This window comes from Geotrypetes seraphini, chromosome 7 (assembly GCF_902459505.1).
Source record: "Geotrypetes seraphini chromosome 7, aGeoSer1.1, whole genome shotgun sequence".
Lineage (NCBI taxonomy): Eukaryota > Metazoa > Chordata > Amphibia > Gymnophiona > Dermophiidae > Geotrypetes > Geotrypetes seraphini.
The window spans coordinates 112,005,357-112,026,918 of NC_047090.1; the positions used below are offsets into that span (position 1 = coordinate 112,005,357).

At 45.5% G+C, this 21,562-nt stretch overlaps 1 protein-coding gene across 11 annotated transcripts in view; it reads left to right on the top strand.

The window, feature by feature from the left end:
* Positions 1–21,562, top strand: part of RBM25 (RNA binding motif protein 25) — a 285,496-nt gene that overhangs the window by 75,791 nt on the left and 188,143 nt on the right. For 7 of the 11 annotated variants that reach the window (XR_004540227.1, XR_004540229.1, XR_004540228.1 and 4 more), the window contains one exon: positions 470–533. Coding sequence is in view for 8 of the 11 variants with exons in the window: in XM_033953497.1 (XP_033809388.1) it covers positions 470–533 (64 nt within the window). In the remaining 3 variants the exon portion in view is untranslated. Of the gene's footprint in view, positions 1–469; positions 534–15,249; positions 15,310–21,562 lie in introns of all 11 variants that reach the window. The other 4 variants (XM_033953490.1, XM_033953492.1, XM_033953494.1 and 1 more) reach the window with 2 other exon arrangements.

Below are 21,562 nucleotides of genomic sequence, written 5' to 3' on the forward strand. Positions count from 1 at the left end.
CACGTTATTTGGAAATCAGTGTCATTAAAAACTAATTGTTTGGTATCCATGCTTTACTATTTGACTTCTTAATCTCATTGGCATTGAAATTAATCATCATTGGAAGGATTCATCCTTATCTATTTGCTTATGGTAGAACACTATTTTACTTTATAGAAATTATGAAAATATTCTTAAATTTTTACCTTCATCGTCTAAATGTATAAGTAAATGGAAAATGTTAGATAAATATTTGAAAAAATCCTCTTCTCCTATATAAAACTTGTTATATTACACTGCTGCTTGTGCATATTGAGTTTAATTCTTGTTTTAACAATTAACAGTTTGTACATTGTCATCTCTCTAAGATGATAAGCACTGTATTAATGGATGTTATATTTTCACTTTTTATTAAAGTATGAAAAATTCTTCAATTAAAAAAAAAAAAAAAAGAACTTAAATGTTAACAGTAATAATTTTATTTGTTTAGAAATGTGGCTTGGTGTTGAGTTGGAAGAGAGTTCAAGGAGCATCTGGGAAACTTCAAGGTAAATGTATGTTCTGCTTTCTGGTTTTATAAATTTAGATTTCTGGGCATGTCTACATTAATTATAAATCAAATTTGTTGGTAATTATTATTTGAAATATGACTCACTCATTTTCCAGAGTAAAAGCAGAAGCCTAAATGGTTGTATTCCTATTACTAAATATAATCCCTCCGTGACAAAAAACCACAGTGCTTTTCAATAGATTTTCAGACCACTTTAAAAGATGAGAGAGGAAAAAAATGTGTTCAAACCATATTACTCCTGTGAACAACCTTGGAGAGACAGTTTGCTAATTCTGATCATACTTGTGGGGAGGGGGACTCTTTCCTGCTGTATGTAAACAAAAATTTCAAGCTTCTTAGGAAAAATCTTAAATGTTAACATATTTGATGGAAATAGTGTAGAATCTTAACTTGATTTCCAACTGTTTCTGATATTGTCTCTGGATGTACAAATTGAAATCCAACTGTATCTAACTTTATCTCCTTCTTGTGACCATGTTGTTTTTGTTTATAGCCTCATTAGGAAGGTAGGTTCCATTCAAAGTTCAGACAAATTATTTTTTAGTGGCAGTACAATATTTCTATAATTCTTAAACATGCGTTTTATTTGTGGGTGTTCTTATTGCATCCTTAATAAACATCTAAAACAGATATATGTTCATGATTCTTACATACAGGGGTGTCAAAGTCCCTTCTCGGGGGCCGCAATCCTGTCGTGTTTTCAGGATTTCCCTAATGAATATGCATGAGATTCTTGGCAAGAGGGAGAATTAGAAGGGCTTGAGCATGTGCAGATGCATGCTCAAAGCTGGCAGAGACTGGGAAGAAGATCTTCAAGCGGCACCGGCACTTGTGGGCTGCGTGCTGGTGCCAAAGGGGGGGGGGGGGTGAGTTAAAGTTGATCGGGCGAGGGGTTCCTGTTCTCGCGGGCAGGTGCAGATTCGAGCGGGAGGGGGCAATGCCGGTTATCGGGGGTGCTCGCAAATCGAGTCAACACTCTGTTTGCGAGAGACGTTTTGCGAGAATGTTTTGCTCGTCTTGCAAAACACTCGCAAACCGGGTTACTCGCAAACCAAGGTTTAACTGTATATTGATTTATTCATTCATTACATCAACAGTCCAATCTTAAATAGCACACTCTGTCCCATATGGAACATCTACAAAAATGCCCTACCACTGTGATGATGTGCTCATTTAATCAAAATTATTTGATGTAAAATTTTCCATTGGTAAAACAAGTTGAAAAAAATGTGTTCGCTAACATTTCTTTACCAGGCTACTATTAGCTGGAACTCACTTCTGTTAGAAGTTAGGTAGGAGTGGCTTTATCGTATGATACTATATTATTTGGAATGTCAATGAGGGTGAAAAGTCAAATTTCTTCAAAAAATAATAAGCTCTTACTTATTATGACAGGAGTCGCCATTCAACAGATTACATTTAATTGTAAAAATTGGAGTAGATTAAACTACAGTTTCTGGTGGAGTTCTTTGTGTCATATATATAAAATGGAAAGAACATTAGCCACACAGAAAGGAAATTTTAGTAAATTACAGGATGTTTGGGGTCCATTAACAGAATATTGTAATGAGTAGATAACATTTTTCCCTTAATAGTATAATTGTAAAGGAAGGAAAGGGGGGATTTCTATTCTTTTATTCAATGTTTAGATTAATAGAAAAGAATATATAATATGATATATGTGATTACATATGAAATGGTAGGGATGGGAGGGTGGGTTTAAATATCACTAACTTAAGTTGGTAATGATAGAAAATCAAGTGATTTTTTTAAGTTCAAATGTTATTTCTTGGTTCACTTGTTGTAAGTTGTAAAAATGAATAAAGAATTAAAAAAAAAAAAAGTTAGGTAGGAAACAAATTCAATATTTCGAAACAAATTAAAAAGAACACTTCGTTTTTGTAAATATCTTTTAAATAAGTGATTATTCAGAAAACACCTGTTTGTAAATCCTATTTGTACAAACTTATTTTGTTATATCCCTTCCGGATTCCATATTCTAGATGTTCAATCCCTTCTCGCAATCTAGGAGTTGCAGAAATCGAAACATCTTTCTGAGCATGTGCTCCTGCTACCTTAGAGAGAAAGTTTAGAGCCCCCTGTCGTTTCAATTTCTGCAAGCAATCCGTGCAGAAGTCTTCTGATCTGCTCTGCATCATTTTCTTATTTTGGTCGCTTAAAGTTTGGATTTTTTCGGTGGCTTTGGTGCTGTGAAGCCCCTTGTGGTGCCTTCTGTTAGAGGAAAGGATGCAGTTCGCAGAGTTGGACTACTGCTTCACAGAAAAACTTTGGTGGACCTGTTGATCCAGTCTGCTGTGTGCCACCCTTCTCAGACTTGGGGTCCATTCTCCTGGGAGTTTGCTTGCCCGCTGACCTGGTCAAGGGTTTAAGCACAGAATGTAAGTGTCCTGTGTAAAAGTCCCCTCCGGGTTTCAAGGTGCAAGCTGTGTTTCCCACCCCTGGTCGTGTGATGTATCCTTGAAGGATACTGTTGAAACAGATTATTTATGGAGTCCCAGTAGAGAGGTTTCAATAATGGTGAAAGAAAGCCAGGAGGGTTTAAGAGGAAGGCAGAGTGAGCAACCCAAATTTTCCCTGTTTTCTCAGCAGCTTGTAGGTAAAAGAAAAAAGCACAATTTGAAGTGTCTGTATACAAGTGCTAGAAGCCTAAAAAATAAAATAGGAGAGTTAGAGTATATAGCACTGAATGATGAGGTAGATGTAATAGGCATTTCAGAAACCTGTTGGAAGGAGGACAATCAATGGACATTGTATTACTTAGGTAGAAATTAAAGAGGAAATTGAATCAAATCAATTTTTACAGATCCCTTAGGGAACTGTCTGTAAAAGCATTCCTTTGGAAGTTGACTCTGTACAGTAATTTCCTTCCTTAAGGATTTCCTTTTCTTTGATTTGTAGTTATCTACTTAAGGTTTATTTGCTTCCCTTCCATGATATCTACGGGAACTTTTTGACACGCCTTTCGAAACATCAGCATGTGTCATTGTTTCCCTCCTGGTGGTGTTCATTCTACCGGCTAGTGTGTAGTCCTCTGTCTTTCTGGGCAGAGTGGACAAGGCTAGGGACAGGTTAGCCAAATGAGCTTACTGGATTCCTATACTGCCTGAATAGTTTTTCCTTGGCATACATTTGTTCACACATTCCATGTAGCCACTATTGATTTTCTCTACTTACACGTACAGTGTCTATGTTTTCAGTACCTGTTCTTGCAGATCTGGTTTTTTTACAGATCTGGTCTGTAATTGAGTATCTGTTTTTATCCTCGTTCACCAGGACAGGTTATTGAATATTGTCTAATTTGGGAGAACATTTTTTGGTGTTCCCAAGACTGTGCTGGGACGTGTTTCTTCCACACAAAGGATCAGGTGAGATTCTAGGGTCACATCTGAGTTTTCACCTTCACATCTGAGTCTGTTATTTTCAGTTATTCATGTTCTATTAAGAGCCTTAGCTCTCTGAGTTTTCTTCATATGGAAGGTTTTATACACTTAGGCCTGAATTCTGTATAGGATGCCCGGGAGGAGTGACTTATACAGAATCGGGCCTACACTAACCCCGATTCTGTAACCAGCGTCCATGTTACAGATGCTGGTTACAGAATCTGGTTAGAGTAGACGCCGCCCACCCGACATCCCCGATCGCCGGCAGGAGGGTGCCCAACCCCTCTTGCCGAAGGACACCTCCCCCGGACCCCCCCCCCCCGCGCTAACACTCCCCGATGACCCCCCCCTAACTTCCCCCCCAAAAAAACTAACCTCTTAATTGTTGGCTGGCTGGACGGGTCTTGGTGCCGTCCAGCTGGCAGGCCCGCCTCATTTCAATGAGGCGGGCCCGCCCCTTCCCAACCCATCCCCGCTAAGCCTAAGGCCTGACTGGCCAAGGCTCTACGAACCTGGACCAATCGGGCCTTAGGCTTATCAGGTCTGCCCATCCCCCTAAGCTTAAGGCCTGATTGGCCAAGGCTCTAGGCGCCTGGGCCAATCAGGCCTTAGGCTTAGTGGGGATGGGCGGACCCGTTATGCCTAAGACCTGATTGGTCCAGGCTTCTAGAGCCTGGGCCAATCAGGCCTTAGGCTGAGCGGGGATGGGCCAGGAAGGGGCGGGCCCGCCTCATTTTGACGAGGCGGCCTGCCGGCTGGATGGCACCAAAACCCGTCCAGCCGGCCAACATTTAAGAGGTTAGTTGGGGGGGGGGGAGATTAGGGGGGTCATCGGGGAGTGTTAGGGCAGGGGGGAGGCATTAGCATGGGGGGACCTGGGGGGGAGGCGTCCTCCAGCAGGAGGGATTGGGCGATTGGGGGTGTCGGGTGGGCGGTGTTCTGGCAGTTGGGGTTGGGCACCCTCCTGCCGGCGATCGGGGGTGTCGAGTGGGAGGCGTTCTGGCAGGAGGGATTGGGCACCCTCCTGCCGGTGATCGGGGTGGGGGGACAGGCAGCCGCTATACTTATTGCGGTAGGGAGATCCCTTGCCGTGATAAGTATAGCGGCGTCTACTTACAATATAGGCCAGCATTTTGCCGGCCTACATTGTAAGCGTCTCTTTCTCTACTAGGGAGATGCGTAGGGCTGCCTGGGTTCGCCTAAGGCCCTTAAGCGAGCTTAGGCGTTTTTGTGGGCCTCCCTAGGCTCCTGGAGGCGCCTTCATTATAAGTGGCTTGCCCGGGGAGCATTTTTTAAAAAAACGTGCATCCCGATTGGCTGATTAGACAGCTGTAGGATGCCTACAGCTGCCTAAAATCGGGGCACACTTTGCAGAATCAGGGCCTTAATGTTTTCACCCTGCTCTCAGACTGTTTTCTCTGTGAGAGTCTTCGTGGGGTCTTATGCAGTCCTTCCTTGTTTCTCCTGCTGATTCTCCTTGAAGGGTTCTCTTTGATTAATGGAGTTAGGGATTTTCATCCCTTCTTTCTATTGGTTTTCAAGTACACTGGAAGACTGTGTTTTTTCTGGATCTCAGATATCTTTTTTTCTGTCGAAGTTCTTCCAGACTAGTTTCTCTTTCTTCAGACCTCATGGCTCTGCTTCCTGATTTTCAAGGCAGCCGCCACATTCTCCAATTCATAAGGCTTTCAAGCTATGCTTTTCAGTTCTACTCAGCTGTTCTCCTTCCCAGTATAGGTTTTTTTCCTTTCGACTGGCTTTTGTTCCCAGATTCTTCAGGAGGGGTCTCATTGTGCTGGCCACATCTATTTGATCACAGGGCCTTCTAGTTTTTTCCATGACTGGTTTTTCTTGGGACATGGTTCAGATACCTTCTCAAACCATCTCTTTTTCTTTAGCTTTTGAGTTTATATACCCAAATTCATGTCTGTGTTTCATTGGGGTACTTCTTGACACCACTCTTGTGAGAGTGTTTCTTTTTTAAGATTGCTTTCAATCTCTCATCCGTCTGGGTCCACAGTTGTTTCTTTTTCAATCCTTTCCTGCCAGACATATGATGGTTCTTTTGAGCAACAGGGCTTCTCCTGTTTCTGTTATGCCATGGGTCAGACTACATTTTTATACTCAGTGATCTTTTGTTTTCCAGTAGTATCAGGTGAGGGCTCGTCCCTCAAAGCATGTATCTCTTTCCTCTGCAGTTGCTTCAATTTAGGGCTGATCTTCTCTACTCTATCCAGAGGTCCCCTTCTTTATTTGTCCCCTCCTTGCGCTGCTTGGGGGGTTCATGTGGGCAATCTGCAGCCTCAGGGTCTTTCGACTGCCAGGGAAAGGAAATTTCCTTATTTTTCGAGTGATGTTTTTAGGCCCTCAGGGGTTTTTTCATCATCTACTCTGTCTTCATGTCCTCCTCCCTTGCACTCTCAATCCAGTAGTTATGCACTACATATAATTGAGCAAGGAGGCTAGGGCTCTCTCCTGTTGAGCCAGGAGGCCCTACTCTTATGGACTTGAGAGACTACTTCCTATCTGCTCTTGTTACTATGCATGGGGAGCTGAATTTCCTAGCATCAATCTCAGCAGGATTCTTTAATCTCCCGCATGAACTTTCCATTTTACAACTCTCTAGTCCATATTTGCTCAAGGGGGCACTCTACCAGTGGACTTGTTGGTGACTCCTAACAATCACCAATTGCCACGGTTTTTGCTCCAGACTTTACTTCCTTCTTCGTCTGGCATCAGATATTTTTCTCCTGGATTGGACGGGCATATTTCTATATGCATTCCCTCCATTTCCAATCCTGTTGAGCATTTTATTCCAGCTCAAGAGAGAAATAGCCACCATGCTTCTCCTTACTTCTTGGTGGCCCAGGCAACATGGGTTCTCCCTTCTTCTTCAACTCAGTTTTAGGGAGCCCTTACTTCTTCTAATTTTCCTACTCGGTTCAGTCCGACTCAGGACTCTGATTTATTCCAATCTCCATTGGTTTTTCCTCGGGCTGCATCCATTTCATTTACATCTTTCTCAGCCCGTTTGTTAATTTCTGGATTTCTCCAGGACACCAGCCACTCAACCATGTTACTGTCAAAAGTGGTTTCAATTTTTTTTCCTGGTGTCTCTTTTTATCTGCATGTTCCACCTTCCTAGCCGGTGGAATTGATCTTGCCTTATTTCTCCTTTTGCTTAATTCTAGTCTCGAGTCTATATCTCTCAGACATCTTTTCGATGCTATTGCTTTTTTTCCCTTTGTCGGTCAAGGGTCAATCTCTTTCTGCTTATCCTCTGGTTTCTGGATTCATGACGGGGTGTTTTTTTTAATGTGTATAACCACACCTCATACCTTCTCCTGTCATTTGGGTTATAATCTTTTCTACTGGGTTTCCAGGTTTATGATGGAATTTTTTCCCTGTGAAACCACCTCTATAGTTTCCTCATGTCATCTGAGCACTTCCTGTAGTTCCTTCCTGTTTGTTGATGCTTCCATTTTTAACAATGGCATCAGCTCAACTTGTGCTTCTTGCCTGGAAAGTGGTTTTCCTTCTTACTCTCACCTCTGCCAGGGTCAGTGAGTTACCCGCATTATCCCAGGACAAGCAGGCAGCATATTCTTGACTGATGGGTGACGGCACCGACGGAGCCCCGGTTCGGACAATTTTAGAGTGATTGCACTCTAAGAACTTGGAAAGTTCTAGCAGGCCGCACCGCGCACGCGCGAGTGCCTTCCCGCCCGACGGAGGCGCGCAGTCCCCAGTTTCTTAGTTTCCGCGGAGCTAAGAAGACGCGTCCTTTTCAACGGCTGTTGAAAAGAATTTTTTCTTCGCTTCCCGCTCGCATAAACATTCAGGAAATCTTTTTTCCTCTTTTTCTTTTGTTCTTTTTTTGATTTAAAAAAAAAAAACTTTACGTTTTTTTTGGTTCGCCCCGGCGGGGCCTGTTGCCACCATCGAGGCCTCGGCCTTCGATTTGGCAGAAGCCGTTTTTACGTTCATGCTCCCCCAACCCGGGTTTAAGAAGTGCCAGCGGTGTGCACGGCCCATTTCTCTCACCGACCCGCACAACTGGTGCTTACAGTGTCTGAGTTCAGACCATCGGGCGTCCACCTGCACCCGCTGTGCCACTTTAAAAAAACGGACTTTGAAAAACCGTCAAATCCAACAACGGTTGTTATTTGGTGCCGATATGTCTGAACCTACGGCACCGGCACCGACATTGGCTCCATCTCAGTCGGCACCCACCTCGTCGACACCGCGCCGGCGTCGCATCCTTCAGGTAAGCCGGCTAAGAAGCCTTCCCCGCTGGAGCGTCATCCAGTCTCAGTAGCAGCGAGCCCAGTCCTGCCGACCTCGAGGCGCCCGCGGAAGCGCTCCGCCCCGATTGAGGTTAGCCCCTCGACCTCGGGTTCCTCATCCTCGGGGCGTCGAGCGACACCGCAGGTACCGCAGAAGAAAAAAGCGGTACCGGTGCCTTCGCTGGACGAGCAGATTGCTGCCGTCCTGCAGGTGCAACTTAAGGAGCAGTTGCAACAGCTCCTTCCTACTTTATTGACACCGAACCTTCCAGTCCCGGTCCGGTCTGAGCCACCGGTACCGACAGTGGAGCAGCCTCTATTGTCCGCGTCCACTTAGAAACATAGAAACACTTTGTCGGTACCGGTACATTCTGCTTCCTCGGTCTCCATGCCGATCCTGGCACCGGAACCGAGATCTCTACACCAGGCTGTGCAAACTTCGGCACAATTACAGCCCTTAACATCTCCCGGTACCGCTTCTCTGAGGTCGGGTAAGTCAACACACAAAACCCGACACCTGGAACCCTCCATACTGGAGTCCCGAGATCGCAGCTTCCAAGTTAGGGATCCTGATCTGTGGGGTGACTCCGAAGAGCCTCTTCTCTCTGAGGGGGAGTGACGAGGATCCTTCTGTTTTAGATCCATCCTCTAAGCCAGATGCTACCTCTTTCACCTCTTTCTTGAAAGAGATGTGTGACTCTCTTTCTATTCCCTTGGAGGCTGAGTCCAAAAAATCCAAAGCGTTCCTTGATGCACTGGATTTTGACCAGCCTCCAAGGGAATTTCTGAAATTACCCCTCCACGATATCTTGAGAGAGACTTTTTACAAGAATCTGGAGACACCTTTGACCATCCCAGGAGCCCCTCGTAAATTGGACTCCTTATATAAAGTCATCCCCATTCCTGGCTTTGACAAACCACAACTTCCACATGAGTCTCTTTTAGTGGAATCCACACTTAAAAAATCCACAGGAGCTAGTGTGTATGCCTCAGTTCCTCCTGGCAGAGAAGGTAAGGCCATGGATAAATTTGGCAAAAGGTTGTACCAGAATGCGATGTTGGCTAACAGGTCAGGGAATTATGCCTTTCATTTTTCTTTTTATTTGAAGCATCTCATTCAAAATCTGACTGCTTTTGAAAAGTACCTCCCTGACCGCAAGAAATCTGCCTTTCGCCAATGTTCTTCCTCTCTTCTACAGCTTCGGAAGTTCATGGTCCGGTCAATCTACGACACATTTGAACTGACCTCTCGAGCCACGGCCATGTCTGTTGCCATGCGTCGTCTGGCTTGGCTCAGAGTTTCCGAAGTTGATGTCAACCATCATGATCGCCTAGCTAATGCTCCTTGTCTAGGCGATGAGCTCTTTGGAGAATCCATGGACTCCACTACGCAAAAACTCTCTGCCCATGAGACTAGGTGGGATACTCTCCTAAAAACTAAAAAGAAGATCCCACCTGCCCGGCCTTTTCGGCAACAATCGGCCTACCAACGCCGCTATGTGGCTCGTCCTTTGCCACCGGCTCCTCAACAGCCTAGACGTCAGCGCCAACAACAACGGCAAACTCCTAGGCCAGCACAGCAACAACAGGTAAAGCCCCTCTACCACAAAAGTCTACCCAACCCTTTTGACTTGGTTCTCCAGGGCATAGCCAGTGTTCTACCATCTGCCCATCTTCCACGACCCATAGGAGGATGTCTTGCTTTTTACATCAGCCGTTGGGAAATCATCACCTCGGATCAGTGGGTCCTCAACATCATCCGCCACGGCTATTCTCTCAACTTTCAGACTCTTCCTACCCAAAGTCTCCCAAGAGAGTCTGCTTTGAACACTCCTCAGTCTTCCCTCCTTCTTCAAGAGGTTCAATCCCTCCTCCTTCTGAACGCCATAGAGGAAGTTCCTCTAGATCAAAAGGGGCAGGGATTCTACTCCCGTTATTTTCTGGTCCCCAAAAAAAACAGGAGATTTCAGACCCATCCTAGATCTTCGCGATCTCAACAAATGCTTGGTCAAAGAGAAATTCAGGATGCTCTCTTTGGCCACTCTTTACCCCCTTCTCACTCAAGGCGACTGGCTATGCTCCCTCGATCTCAAAGAGGCATATACTCACATACCGGTCAATCTGGCCTCCAGACAGTACCTCCGCTTCATGATCAATCATTGTCATTACCAATACAAGGTGCTGCCCTTCGGTCTTGCCTCCTCTCCAAGAGTGTTCACCAAATGTCTGATTGTGGTGGCTGCCTTTCTACGCTTTCACCACCTTCAGGTCTTTCCTTACCTGGACGACTGGTTGATCAAGGCCACTTCCTCTCAAACACTGCTCCTGGCCACCAACCAAACCATCCTGTTTCTACAACTTCTGGGGTTCGAGATCAGTCTACCCAAATCTCATCTCATCCCCACTCAGAGACTTCAATTCATTGGAGCGGTGCTGGACACAGTCCTCATGAGAGCGTTCCTGCCGTCCAACCGTCTTCAAACTCTTCAATCTCTATATCAGCAGGTGCTTCCACAATGTTCCATCCCAGCCAAGCAAATGATGATACTTTTGGGTCACATGGCCTCGACAGTTCATGTCACACCCTTCGCACGTCTTCACCTGCGCACTCCTCAGTGGACCCTAGCTACTCAGTGGTCCCAAGCAACGGATCCTTGCTCACGACACATATTTGTGACATCATCTCTTCGTCAATCTCTACAATGGTGGTTGATATCCTCAAATCTCTCCAGAGGTCTTCTGTTCCATTTACCTCCTCGTCAACTTGTCATCACCACCGACGCCTCCCCTTATGCCTGGGGAGCTCATTTGAACGAGTTCCAAACTCAAGGCCTTTGGACAGCCCAGGAAAAGAAGCATCACATCAATTGGAACTAAGAGCAATGTTTTATGCCCTCAAGGCCTTCCAACATCTTCTCTTTCCTCAAGTCCTACTACTGTGCACAGATGTACTACATCAACAAACAGGGTGGGACAGGCTCTTGCCTCTTGTGTCAGGAAGCCCAGAAGATTTGGGCTTGGGCCACAGATCACCAATTATTCCTGAAAGCTATCTACATTCAGAGAGAACAGAATTCCTTAGCGGACAATCTCAGCAGAATTCTCCAGCCTCACGAGTGGACTCTCGATCCTTTAACTCTACAGTCCATCTTCGCTCAGTGGGGCACTCCTCAGATAGACCTCTTTGCAGCTCCTCACAATCACCAGCTGCCCCTCTTCTGCTCCAGACTCTACTCTCCTCACCGTCTGGCAGCGGATGCATTTCTCCTCGATTGGTCCAATCTGTTCCTGTATGCTTTCCCTCCGCTGCCTCTCATGTTACGCACCTTGTTCAAGCTCAAGAGGGAACAGGCCATCATGATTCTCATCGCTCCATGATGGCCCAGGCAACATTGGTTCTCCCTTCTACTTCAACTCAGTTCCAGGGAGCCTATTCTTCTTCCTCTGTTTCCTTCTCTGCTTATACAGCATCAGGAGACCCTTCTGCATCCCAACCTCCAGTCTCTGCACCTGACAGCTTGGTATCTCTCGGGCTGACTTCAACTGATACTCTTTTGTCTCAGCCCGTTCGTTCTATTCTGGATGCCTCCAGGAAACCGGCCACTCTGCAGTGTTACCATCAGAAGTGGACAAGATTTTCTTCCTGGTGTCTTCTTCATCATCATGATCCCACTTTCCTTGCAGTGGAGATCTTGTTGGATTATCTTCTTTCTTTGTCTGACTCTGGTCTCAAGTCTACTTCCATCAGAGTCCACCTCAGTGCTATTGCTGCTTTTCATGAGCCAGTTCATGGAAAACTCCTTTCAGCTCATCCTTTGGTTTCCAGATTCATGCGGGGTCTTTTCAGTGTGAAACCACTTCTTAAAGCTCCTCCTGTAGTCTGGGATCTCAATGTGGTTCTCTCCGCCTTAATGAAGCCTCCGTTTGAACCTTTGGCTACCACTCCTTTCAAGTTTCTCACTTGGAAAGTGCTCTTCCTTATTGCTCTTACCTCTGCCAGGAGGGTCAGTGAGCTACATGCACTAGTTGCGGATCCACCTTTTACTGTCTTTCATCATGACAAGGTGGTTCTGCGTACACATCCAAAGTTTCTCCCTAAGGTTGTTTCTGAATTCCATCTCAACCAATCCATTGTTCTGCCTGTCTTCTTTCCGAAACCTCACTCTCATTCTGGAGAACAGGCTCTACATACTTTGGACTGTAAGCGGGCTTTAGCTTACTATTTAGACCGTACTAAGCCCCACAGATCATCTCCACAACTCTTTCTGTCCTTTGATCCGAATAAATTGGGACGTCCTGTTTCTAAACGTACGTTGTCCAATTGGCTTGCAGTGTGCATTTCATTCTGTTATGCTCAGTCCGGACTGACACTGGAAGGTTCTGTCACGGCCCATAGAGTTAGAGCTATGGCAGCATCTGTGGCTTTCCTCCGTTCCACTCCTATTGAGGAAATCTGCAAGGCTGCTACTTGGTTCTCAGTTCATACTTTTACATCTCATTATTGTCTGGATGCATTCTCCAGACGGGATGGACATTTCGGCCAATCTGTTTTGCAAAATTTGTTTTCCTAATGGCCAACCTTCCCTCCATCCCTCTTTTTGTTAGCTTGGAGGTCACCCATCAGTCAAGAATATGCTGCCTGCTTGTCCTGGGATAAAGCACAGTTACTTACCGTAACAGGTGTTATCCAGGGACAGCGGGCAGATATTCTTGCGTCCCACCCTCCTCCCCGGGTTGGCTTCTTAGCTGGCTTATCCTAACTGGGGACCGTGCGCCTCCGTCGGGCGGGAAGGCACTCGCGCGTGCGTGGTGCGGCCTGCTAGAACTTTCCAAGTTCTTAGAGTGCAATCACTCTAAAATTGTCCGTACCGGGGCTCCGTCGGTGCCGTCACCCATCAGTCAAGAATATCTGCCTGCTGTCCCTGGATAACACCTGTTACGGTAAGTAACTCTGCTTTACTAGCAGATTCATCCTTCACAGTTTTTCATCATGTCAAGGTGGTTCTATGTACATGTCCAAAGTCTCTTCTGCATCGTGACGATTTTCATCTCACTCAGTCAGTTCTTCTGTCTTGTGTTTTTTCCTGCACCTTGTGCTCCTATGGGAGCCCTTGCTTTGTATACTTTGGAATGTAAGCGGTTTTTTTGTTCTCCTTAATTCATCAGTCAAAGCCGCAGCGATTTTCTCCCTCACTTTTCTTTTGATTTAACCCAGTTCGGGAATCCTATATTCATGAGAACGATTTTCAACTGGCTGATTGCCTGCTTTTCGTTCTGCTGTACTCAGACTGGACTGGCACGAGGAAATCATGTCGCAGTCCACTGAGTTCGAGTTCTGGCAGCTTTTGTTGTTTTTCTTTCAACTACGTCTTTGAGGAACTCTGTAAAGCTGCCACCTGGTCCTTAGTTTATACCTTCACTTCTCACTACTGTCTGGAGTCATTCTCCCGGCGGGATGGGCACTTCCGCCAATCTGTATTAGAAAATTTGTTTTCCTAATGGCCAACTTTCCCACCATCCCACTCTGTTAGCTTGGAGGCCACCCATCAGTGAGCATATGCTGCCTGCTTGTCCTGGGATAAAGCACAGTTACTTTCTGTAACAGGTGTTATTCAGGGACAGCAGGCAGATATTCTCACAACCCACCCACCTCCTCGGGTTGGCTTCTTAGTTGGCTTATCTTAACTGAGGGACCGTGTTCCTATGTTGGGTGGGAAGGCACTCGCGCATGCGCGGTACGGGCTAGCCAGAACTTTCTAAATTCTTAGAGTGCAATTCACTGTAAAGTGTCCGTACCGGGGCTCCGTCGGTGCCGTCACCCATCAGTGAGAATACCTGCCTGCTGTCCCTGGATACACCTGTTACGGTAAGTAACTGTGCTATACCAGCTCTAGCAGGATACATATTTCAAATCTGAAATATTCTAATCACAAAATATAAAATAATTTAATTTTTTTCTACTTTTTGTTGTCGCTTTGGTTTTGGGTTCCTTCTGTCTTCATCGTGGCATGGCTGGCTCAAGAAGGTAAAATAGGTGCAAGAGGAGCTGGGGAGGAGATGCTGAATCTGACATGGGTGCAGTTTTTTTACCATAGGAGCAAGACTTTTCACCGCTCCCATGGGGCGGTAAAAGGTTTTGTTCCCCATTCCCTCGGACCGGTGAAAGGTCTTGTCCCCATTCCTGCAGTAAACCAGTTGCAAATTTCTCCATTCCTGCAGATTTACTGCGGTGACCACAGTTTACTGCGGTAAACGGTCCCCGTGTTATTCTCTATTTCATGGTACTACCAGTAGGGGGTCAGATTACCAAACTGGGGTAGAGAGAGAGATCTGAGTGCTATGAAGGGTTTCAGATGGCAAGCACCTACCCTTTTAAAAGGTTTCCAATGTGCATTAGGTCATGCTTTATTGGCCGGATGATCTGGAGAGTAATAGATATTAGCTTTAAGCTGTTATTTCTTTGAATAATGCTGTTTGTGAAGTTAAATACAAGTTGTATTCAATTTGCATAATCATGAGATGCTGCGCATACATTTGCTTGCTTACTTTTTCATTTAGCTTGCATTATGTCACCAAATGTACATTAAGGGCAAATGATTTTGCATTATTCCATTAATGCAGGTTAATAACTATCCCCTAAAATCAGATACTATTGGAGTTCAGTATAAGTACGTCTGGAGACATACCAGATATGGCTGAAGATCAAGTAAAACACTGCAGCAGTTCTATGAAACATTTAAAGCTTTCTTAAAAAGTATGAAATATGTTACATAAGGCAGGAAAGGTTTTTTTTTCAAATATCATGATTGATTAGAATTATCAAATTTCTCCCAAGTAACCTTGGAGAGTTTTATATGGTCTGAATATATTTTTTTTCCTTTTCCCATTTGTAAAGATGTTTAAAAATTTTTATTAAAAGTCATTGTGGTTTTTGGTTTTTGTCACTCAGGGCTTATGTTTTGTATTTCTTGTTAGCAGTTAAGTATGTAATGGCCCAAATTGTCTTTTGCAGCAATCGTTTACCTGACTTTCCGGATAAGATTTCCAGAATTCCTGAAGGATACAACTTGAGGTGCTTAGCTGAATAAAGGAGCATATATATACCTAGCACTAAAGAAATATCCTATTATCACTAAACATTTTTTTTCTATAAAATTAGGGGTTAGTTGAGCCTTGTATGCTTTTCAAACAATGTAAATGATTGTGAATGTCCTTTTAGATTGCTGCCTTTTCCTTTGATAATAGCCTTATTTCAGTTTTGCCTGCCATTCTGATGACATATTTCCCATAAAAGATGCATTTTGGATTAACTATAACTTCATATATCAGTAAAAGAAAAATGTAACGTCTGGTACTTTATTAATGGCCAGAAAAATAAGTTTCAGCAGTATATGTAACAAACCTGAGGCTAACTGGTCAAAGTTCTGGTTGCTAATGATAAAAGCATGGAATGCAAGGCAAGAGATTTCATTAATAGCATATTCAGATTGGATTCCAGTTCAATATATCATTTTTAAAAAGCAACTGGAGTTCATTTTAACTACCCTATCCCACCAAACACACAAGCTGCTTCACATAAAATAAGTTTTATTCAATTTGAAGACTGAGGCCAGGATTCTCAAAAAAACGTGTTAAAAAGTGACTTTCTACTAATGCATCCGTTTTGATAGCAAATCAAAAAAAGCAAGACATTCTCAAAAAATTGAGTATACAAATGAGGGCAGTAGACAGTAGTGAAGATTTGATAAATTTGCATGTGCCCATCGCTGGTGAATAGTGATGGGCACATGTGCAGAAAAAACGCAAAAAGAAAAACCTTCAAAAAACACAACAGTAGGAGAGATGTTTAATCTCTTCTGCTATCAACTAACAAACCCACCTCCAGTGGAAGAAATGCCGATCCTCTCTGATTGCCAAGCGAAACCACCTCTTCAAGGGGGGGTTGCTGCAGGAAAGGGGTGTTTGTGATGGGAGAGATTGGGCATCTCTCCCGCTACAGAGGGGTGTTGTTGGTTGGCCGCAGGAGAGAATTAGCATCTCTCTCCTGTTGCAAGGAGGGGGGGTTGTTTATAGCGGGAGAGATTGGGCATCTCTCCCACAGCAGAGGGGGGTTGTTGGTTGGCAGCGGGAGAGAATCGGCATCTCTCCTGCTACAAGGGGGGGGGGGGGTCGCCGCCGCAGCGGGGGAAGAGTGTTGTGATGCAAGGTGAGAGAATGAGCATCTCTCCCACTGCATCACAACACGGCTTTTTAGCAGTCTCTTGACACTGCCATTCCTGGGTTTAAAACAGTGCAATCACTGTACCAGCACCCCTGGACCGGTTGCTTATTTTTGTAGCTAAAAGCCGATGCCGCTTTTAGAAAATGATTCGGCAATTTTTAAGAATCCACCAGAAGGCTCATTTCAGTGTTGAAGAGCCCATTTGCATGTCATTATCGGAGACTGCTAAAGACAGAGATCATACGTTTTGATAATCTGCCACCAAAATGCATGCAGGCTAAACCGTCGGAAAGCAGTTTAGCGACAGTGTTAAAGTTTTGAGAATCTTGGGCTTCAATTACAGCAACATCATCATCATCTCATGTGGCAGTACCACATCCATACTGTCACACACAAATAGTCTTGCAAAACAATTTTTATAATGGAAGACAATTTAGGGCTGGATTCTCTAACTGACGCCGTTGTTGTCAGCAGCCGAGATGCCTGAAATGAAGGCCAGAGTTTTCCAGACGTACATTTCTGCCACCTACCTTTGATATGAATCGTGCTTCTAAAGATGCTTCAGGCTGCCAAACGCTACTTCCAGTGTTAAACTAACTAAACTAAACTAAATCTTAGGTTTGTATACCGCGCCATCTCCGCAAGCGCAGAGCTCGGCACGGTTTACAGAAGTTAAGAGGAAAGGAACTACAATGAAGGGATAAAGGAGAGGGACTAAGAAGATAGAGAGGGACCGGATGCTAGAGAACGGGAGGTAATTAGATTTTTGAAAAGAGCCAAGTTTTCAAGTGTTTGCGGAAGGATTGGAAGGAGCTTGAATTTCTGAGCGGGGGTGAGAGGTTGTTCCAGAGTTCTGTGGTTCTAAAGGGGAGGGATGTTCCAAGTTTTCCTGCGCGGGATATACCTTTTATAGAGGGGAAAGACAGTTTCAGTTTTTGTGAGGGTCTAGTGGGGTGTGGGTTTGAGGAGTTCCAAAAGAGTGGGATAACGGGAGGAAGGACGCCATGTAGGATCTTGAAGGCTAAGCAGGCACATTTATAGAGGACTCTGGAGTATACTGGGAGCCAGTGAAGCTTGGAGAGGAGTGGGGAGACGTGATCGAACTTGCCTTTTGCGAAAATAAGCTTGGCCGCGGCGTTCTGAATTAGCTGAAGTCTATGGAGGTTTTTCTTAGTTAGGCTTATGTAGATGGAGTTACAGTAGTCCAGTCTAGAAAGGATGATAGACTGTACGAGGACGGCGAAGTGAGAATGATGAAAGCAGGATCTCACTCTCCTCAGCATATGAAGGCTAAAGAAGCATTTTTTTACCAGGGAGTTGAGGTGATCATTGAAGGAGAGAGAGGAGTCTATGACGATGCCTAGGACTTTGCTTGAAAACTCAAGCTGAAGAGTGGGGCCGGATGGTAGTGGGATGGAGGTGGGTAAATGGTCTAAAATTGGGCCAAGCCAAAGTAGTTTTGTTTTGGACTCATTCAGTTTCATTTGTACAGATTGAGCCCAGGATTGGAGATTCGTTATACATGTGGATATGTTATCAGCAAGGTTTGAGAGGTTCGAGTCGGTCTCGAGGAGGATGAGGATGTCATCAGCGTAGGAGTAGAGAGTTTCTAGGGGGGATAGATGGAGGAGTTTCAGAGAGGACATGTAGATGTTGAAAAGGATAGGGGAGAGGGGTGAGCCTTGCGGGACTCCACATTTTGGATTCCAGGGGGGTAAGAGGTACCGTTTGTGTTAACGGTGTAGGAGCGGAAGCGTAGGAATTTCGAGAACCAATCTAGGACTGTGGAGCTTATGCCTATTTCGGAGAGTTGGAAGATTAGGATGTCGTGGTGGACGACGTTGAAGGCTGCGGAGAGGTCGAATTGTAGGAGAACAGCAAATTTGTTGCGAGAGTGGAGATGTTGCACCTTAGAGATTAGTGAGGCCAAGAGGGATTCGGTGCTAAAGTTGGGTCTGAAGCCGAATTGGTGGGGTAGGAGAATAGAGAATCTTTCTAGGTAGGATGAGAGTTGGATGGATATGATGGATTCTAATAACTTGGTTAGGAGAGGGATATTTGCTATAGGGCGGTAGTTTGATGGCATGGAGGGGTCAAGTTCGGCCTTTTTCAGTAGAGGAGTCAATGAAATGTGTCCCATGTTGGGGGAGAAAAGGCCCGATGTTAGGGCAGAGTTTATGAGTTCGGTGAGGGAGGCGATGGCCTGTGTAGGGATATTCTCGAATAGATAGGAGGGGAAAGGATCCAGAGTGCACTTGCAGGTTTTTAGTTTGAGGCAGAGTTTGGAGACTTGCGATTTGGAAACAGGCTCTAAGACGGTCCAAGATCTGTCGGCGGGAATGGGGGTGGATATAGGTAAGGTAGGGTTGAGGTCAATAGAGGTCAGGGAATTGTAGGATACTGTGGGTGGGAAGGAGGATCTTAGGGTGGTAACCTTTTCATTAAAGAAATTTGCGAGGGCATCGGCTGATAGAGACGGTGGGAGTGAGGATGGGTCTTTTTTTGTAGTTAGGGAGCGCCAGATGTTGAACAGCGCACTGATCTGATTGTTGGATCTAGAGATCTTGTCTCCGAAGAAGTTCTTCCTGGCTTTTTTTAGTGTAGAATTGTAAAGTTTAATATTGACCCTCCAGGTATGTCTATCAGAGGGGGATTTAGATTTTTTCCATTTGCGCTCTAGGGCGCGACATTTCTGTTTCAGTTCTCTGTGAAGAGGTAAGTACCAGGGGGCCTTTCGGGGGTAGGAGATGGTTTTAGTGGATATTGGAGCAAGGGAGTGGTAGGTGGACTCAGAGAGGGCGGTCCAGTAGCGCCAATGGGATTCGGGGTCTGTAGGTCTAGGGTTGGAGGAGAGTTGGTTGAGGAATTTGGACCAGAATAGATTGCTCGAGGTTTTTTTTGCGAAAGGTTATGGAATGAGAGGGGTGGGGTGGGGAGTCAAGATGGGACATGAAGATGGGGAGGCAGGTAGTCCCTAAGAAGTGATCGGACCAAGGGACTTGTTCCCAGCGAGTGTCGTCGGTTGAAGTTTTGAAGGCAGTAAGATCAAGGAAAGTGGTGAGGTCTAGTGTGTGCCCTTTTTCATGGGTTGGAGATGGGGTGGGTGGGGGGAAGCCTAGAGAGGTAAGGAAGTTGTTGAATTCAGTCGTGTCCTTGCTGTTGGTGTCGTCAAGGTGGAGATTAATATCACCAACGATCAGAAGTCTTTGAAATTTAAGGAAGGCATTTGTTATGGTCTCAAAGACGAGATTGGAGGATTTGGTCCAAGGGGTGGGTGGGCGGTATAGTAACAGGATGCCCAATGGGTGGGTGCGGAGTTCGTCATTGACTGAGGCAAGCAAATATTCTAGGGAAGCGTGAGTGCCCGTCTCAAGGAGCTGGACGTCAAAGAAAGATTTGTAGAGGAGTGCTAGACCACCTCCTTTTCGATTGGGTCTGGGGGAGAAGAGGCCTTGGTAACCGTGGGGGAGGAGTTCGTTTTGTGTGAATAGATCGTCTTTGGCGATCCATGATTCAGTGATGCATAGGAATCCAGGGTCGAGCTCGTCTAGAAGGTCTTTCAAGATTTGGGTCTTATTGCACACAGATCTGGCATTGCAATAAAGTGTCGGGACTGGGGTGAGAGAGTCTGAGGCAGTGTTGGGAAGATTGGCAGGGGGCAGGGGTTTTAGATTATCTTGGTTGACTTTTCGAGGGTTTTTCTTGAGAGGGTGATTCTGGTGTGAATCAGTGTGGGGATTTTGAGTCCAGGGCAGATGTTATTGGTGTGAGCGGGGTCGAGTAGGTTGGGAGAGGGAGGTTTCAGACAGAGGGAGGTATAGAGAGGTGAGCAGAGTAGGAGGAGAAGGATCCAGAAGGATGGGTTCATGGTGGGGAATTAGGGCAGGGAGGTTGATGTGTGAGAGTGTGCAGCAGGGGGAGAAAAGAAGTAGAGGAGGGAGTAGCAGGGAAACTTAGATTAAACTGGCTAAGTGCAGGGCCAAGAGTAGGAATGAGAGATAATTTTTTTTTTTAGGGGTAGATCAAAGGGGGAGCTATATCGGTGAGAGCAGTTAGCGGCTAAGTGTTAGCCACACCCACAGTGTGTTAGGCGGCCTAAAGAACCTATGGAGGTGCGATTCCAGCACCAATATTGTAGGTACCTTGAAACTCAGTTAAAAACAGTGTTGAGTGTTTTTTGTTTTTTTTTTACTGAGCTTGAGCACCTACTGGCAAATGTTTAGAGCAGGGGTCTCCAACTCTTGGTCTGCAGCCCGCCGTCTGACAGCTGGGCCACGAGAGAACTGACGGCAACGGAGACTTACTCAGTGAAGGGCTACAGCAAAATGGCTGCCCCCTTCACTGAGGACAGAACGCTAGGCATGGCCCAGCATGTCTTTTCCCTTCTCTCTGTGCTGGTCTGATAACGTCCACACTTTCCGTCATGCTGAAAAACTGCCAGCCTTGGCAGTGATTCAGCAACGTTGCCTGCAGCTCCCCTTCCTGAAACTTCCTGTTTCCGCCCAGGTTGGCCGCGGCAGATGGAAAGCAGGAAGGGGAGCTGCAGGCAACGTTACTGAATTATTGCCGAAGCTTGCAGTTTTTCAGCGTGATGGAAGGAGAGGGCGAGATTGGACCGGTGTGTAGAGAAGGGTCAGAATGTGCTGGGCTGAGGAGGAAGCCTCCTGAACTAACTTTTTTATTTAAAAGTACGAAATGGGGAGGGGGTAATTAATTAAGAAGTACCAGATTGGAGGGAGAGCTTATGGGGCCATAAACAGAGGACAGAGAGAGAGAGAGAAAAATGGTGGGCAATGGTCTAAAGGGAAAAAAATTGGACCTGGGATGGTGTGGAGGAAGAGGGAAAGAGATGCTTGAAGTGAGAACTGTTGGAAAATAAAGGGAAAAATGGTGGACCTGGGGGAAGAAGGCAGGCAGACAGTGGGAGAGATGGGATGGGGGGCAGTTGGGAAGAGAAAGGGAAAGAAGTTGGATCTTCGGTGGAAGGGAGAAAGGGAGATGTTAGGCCTGGGCATGGAAGGGAGAGGGAGATGCAGCATCTCTTATTGTTCTTCCATCTCATTCTTCAGCATCAAGGGGGGAGGGAAGTAGAACAACAGAAAAG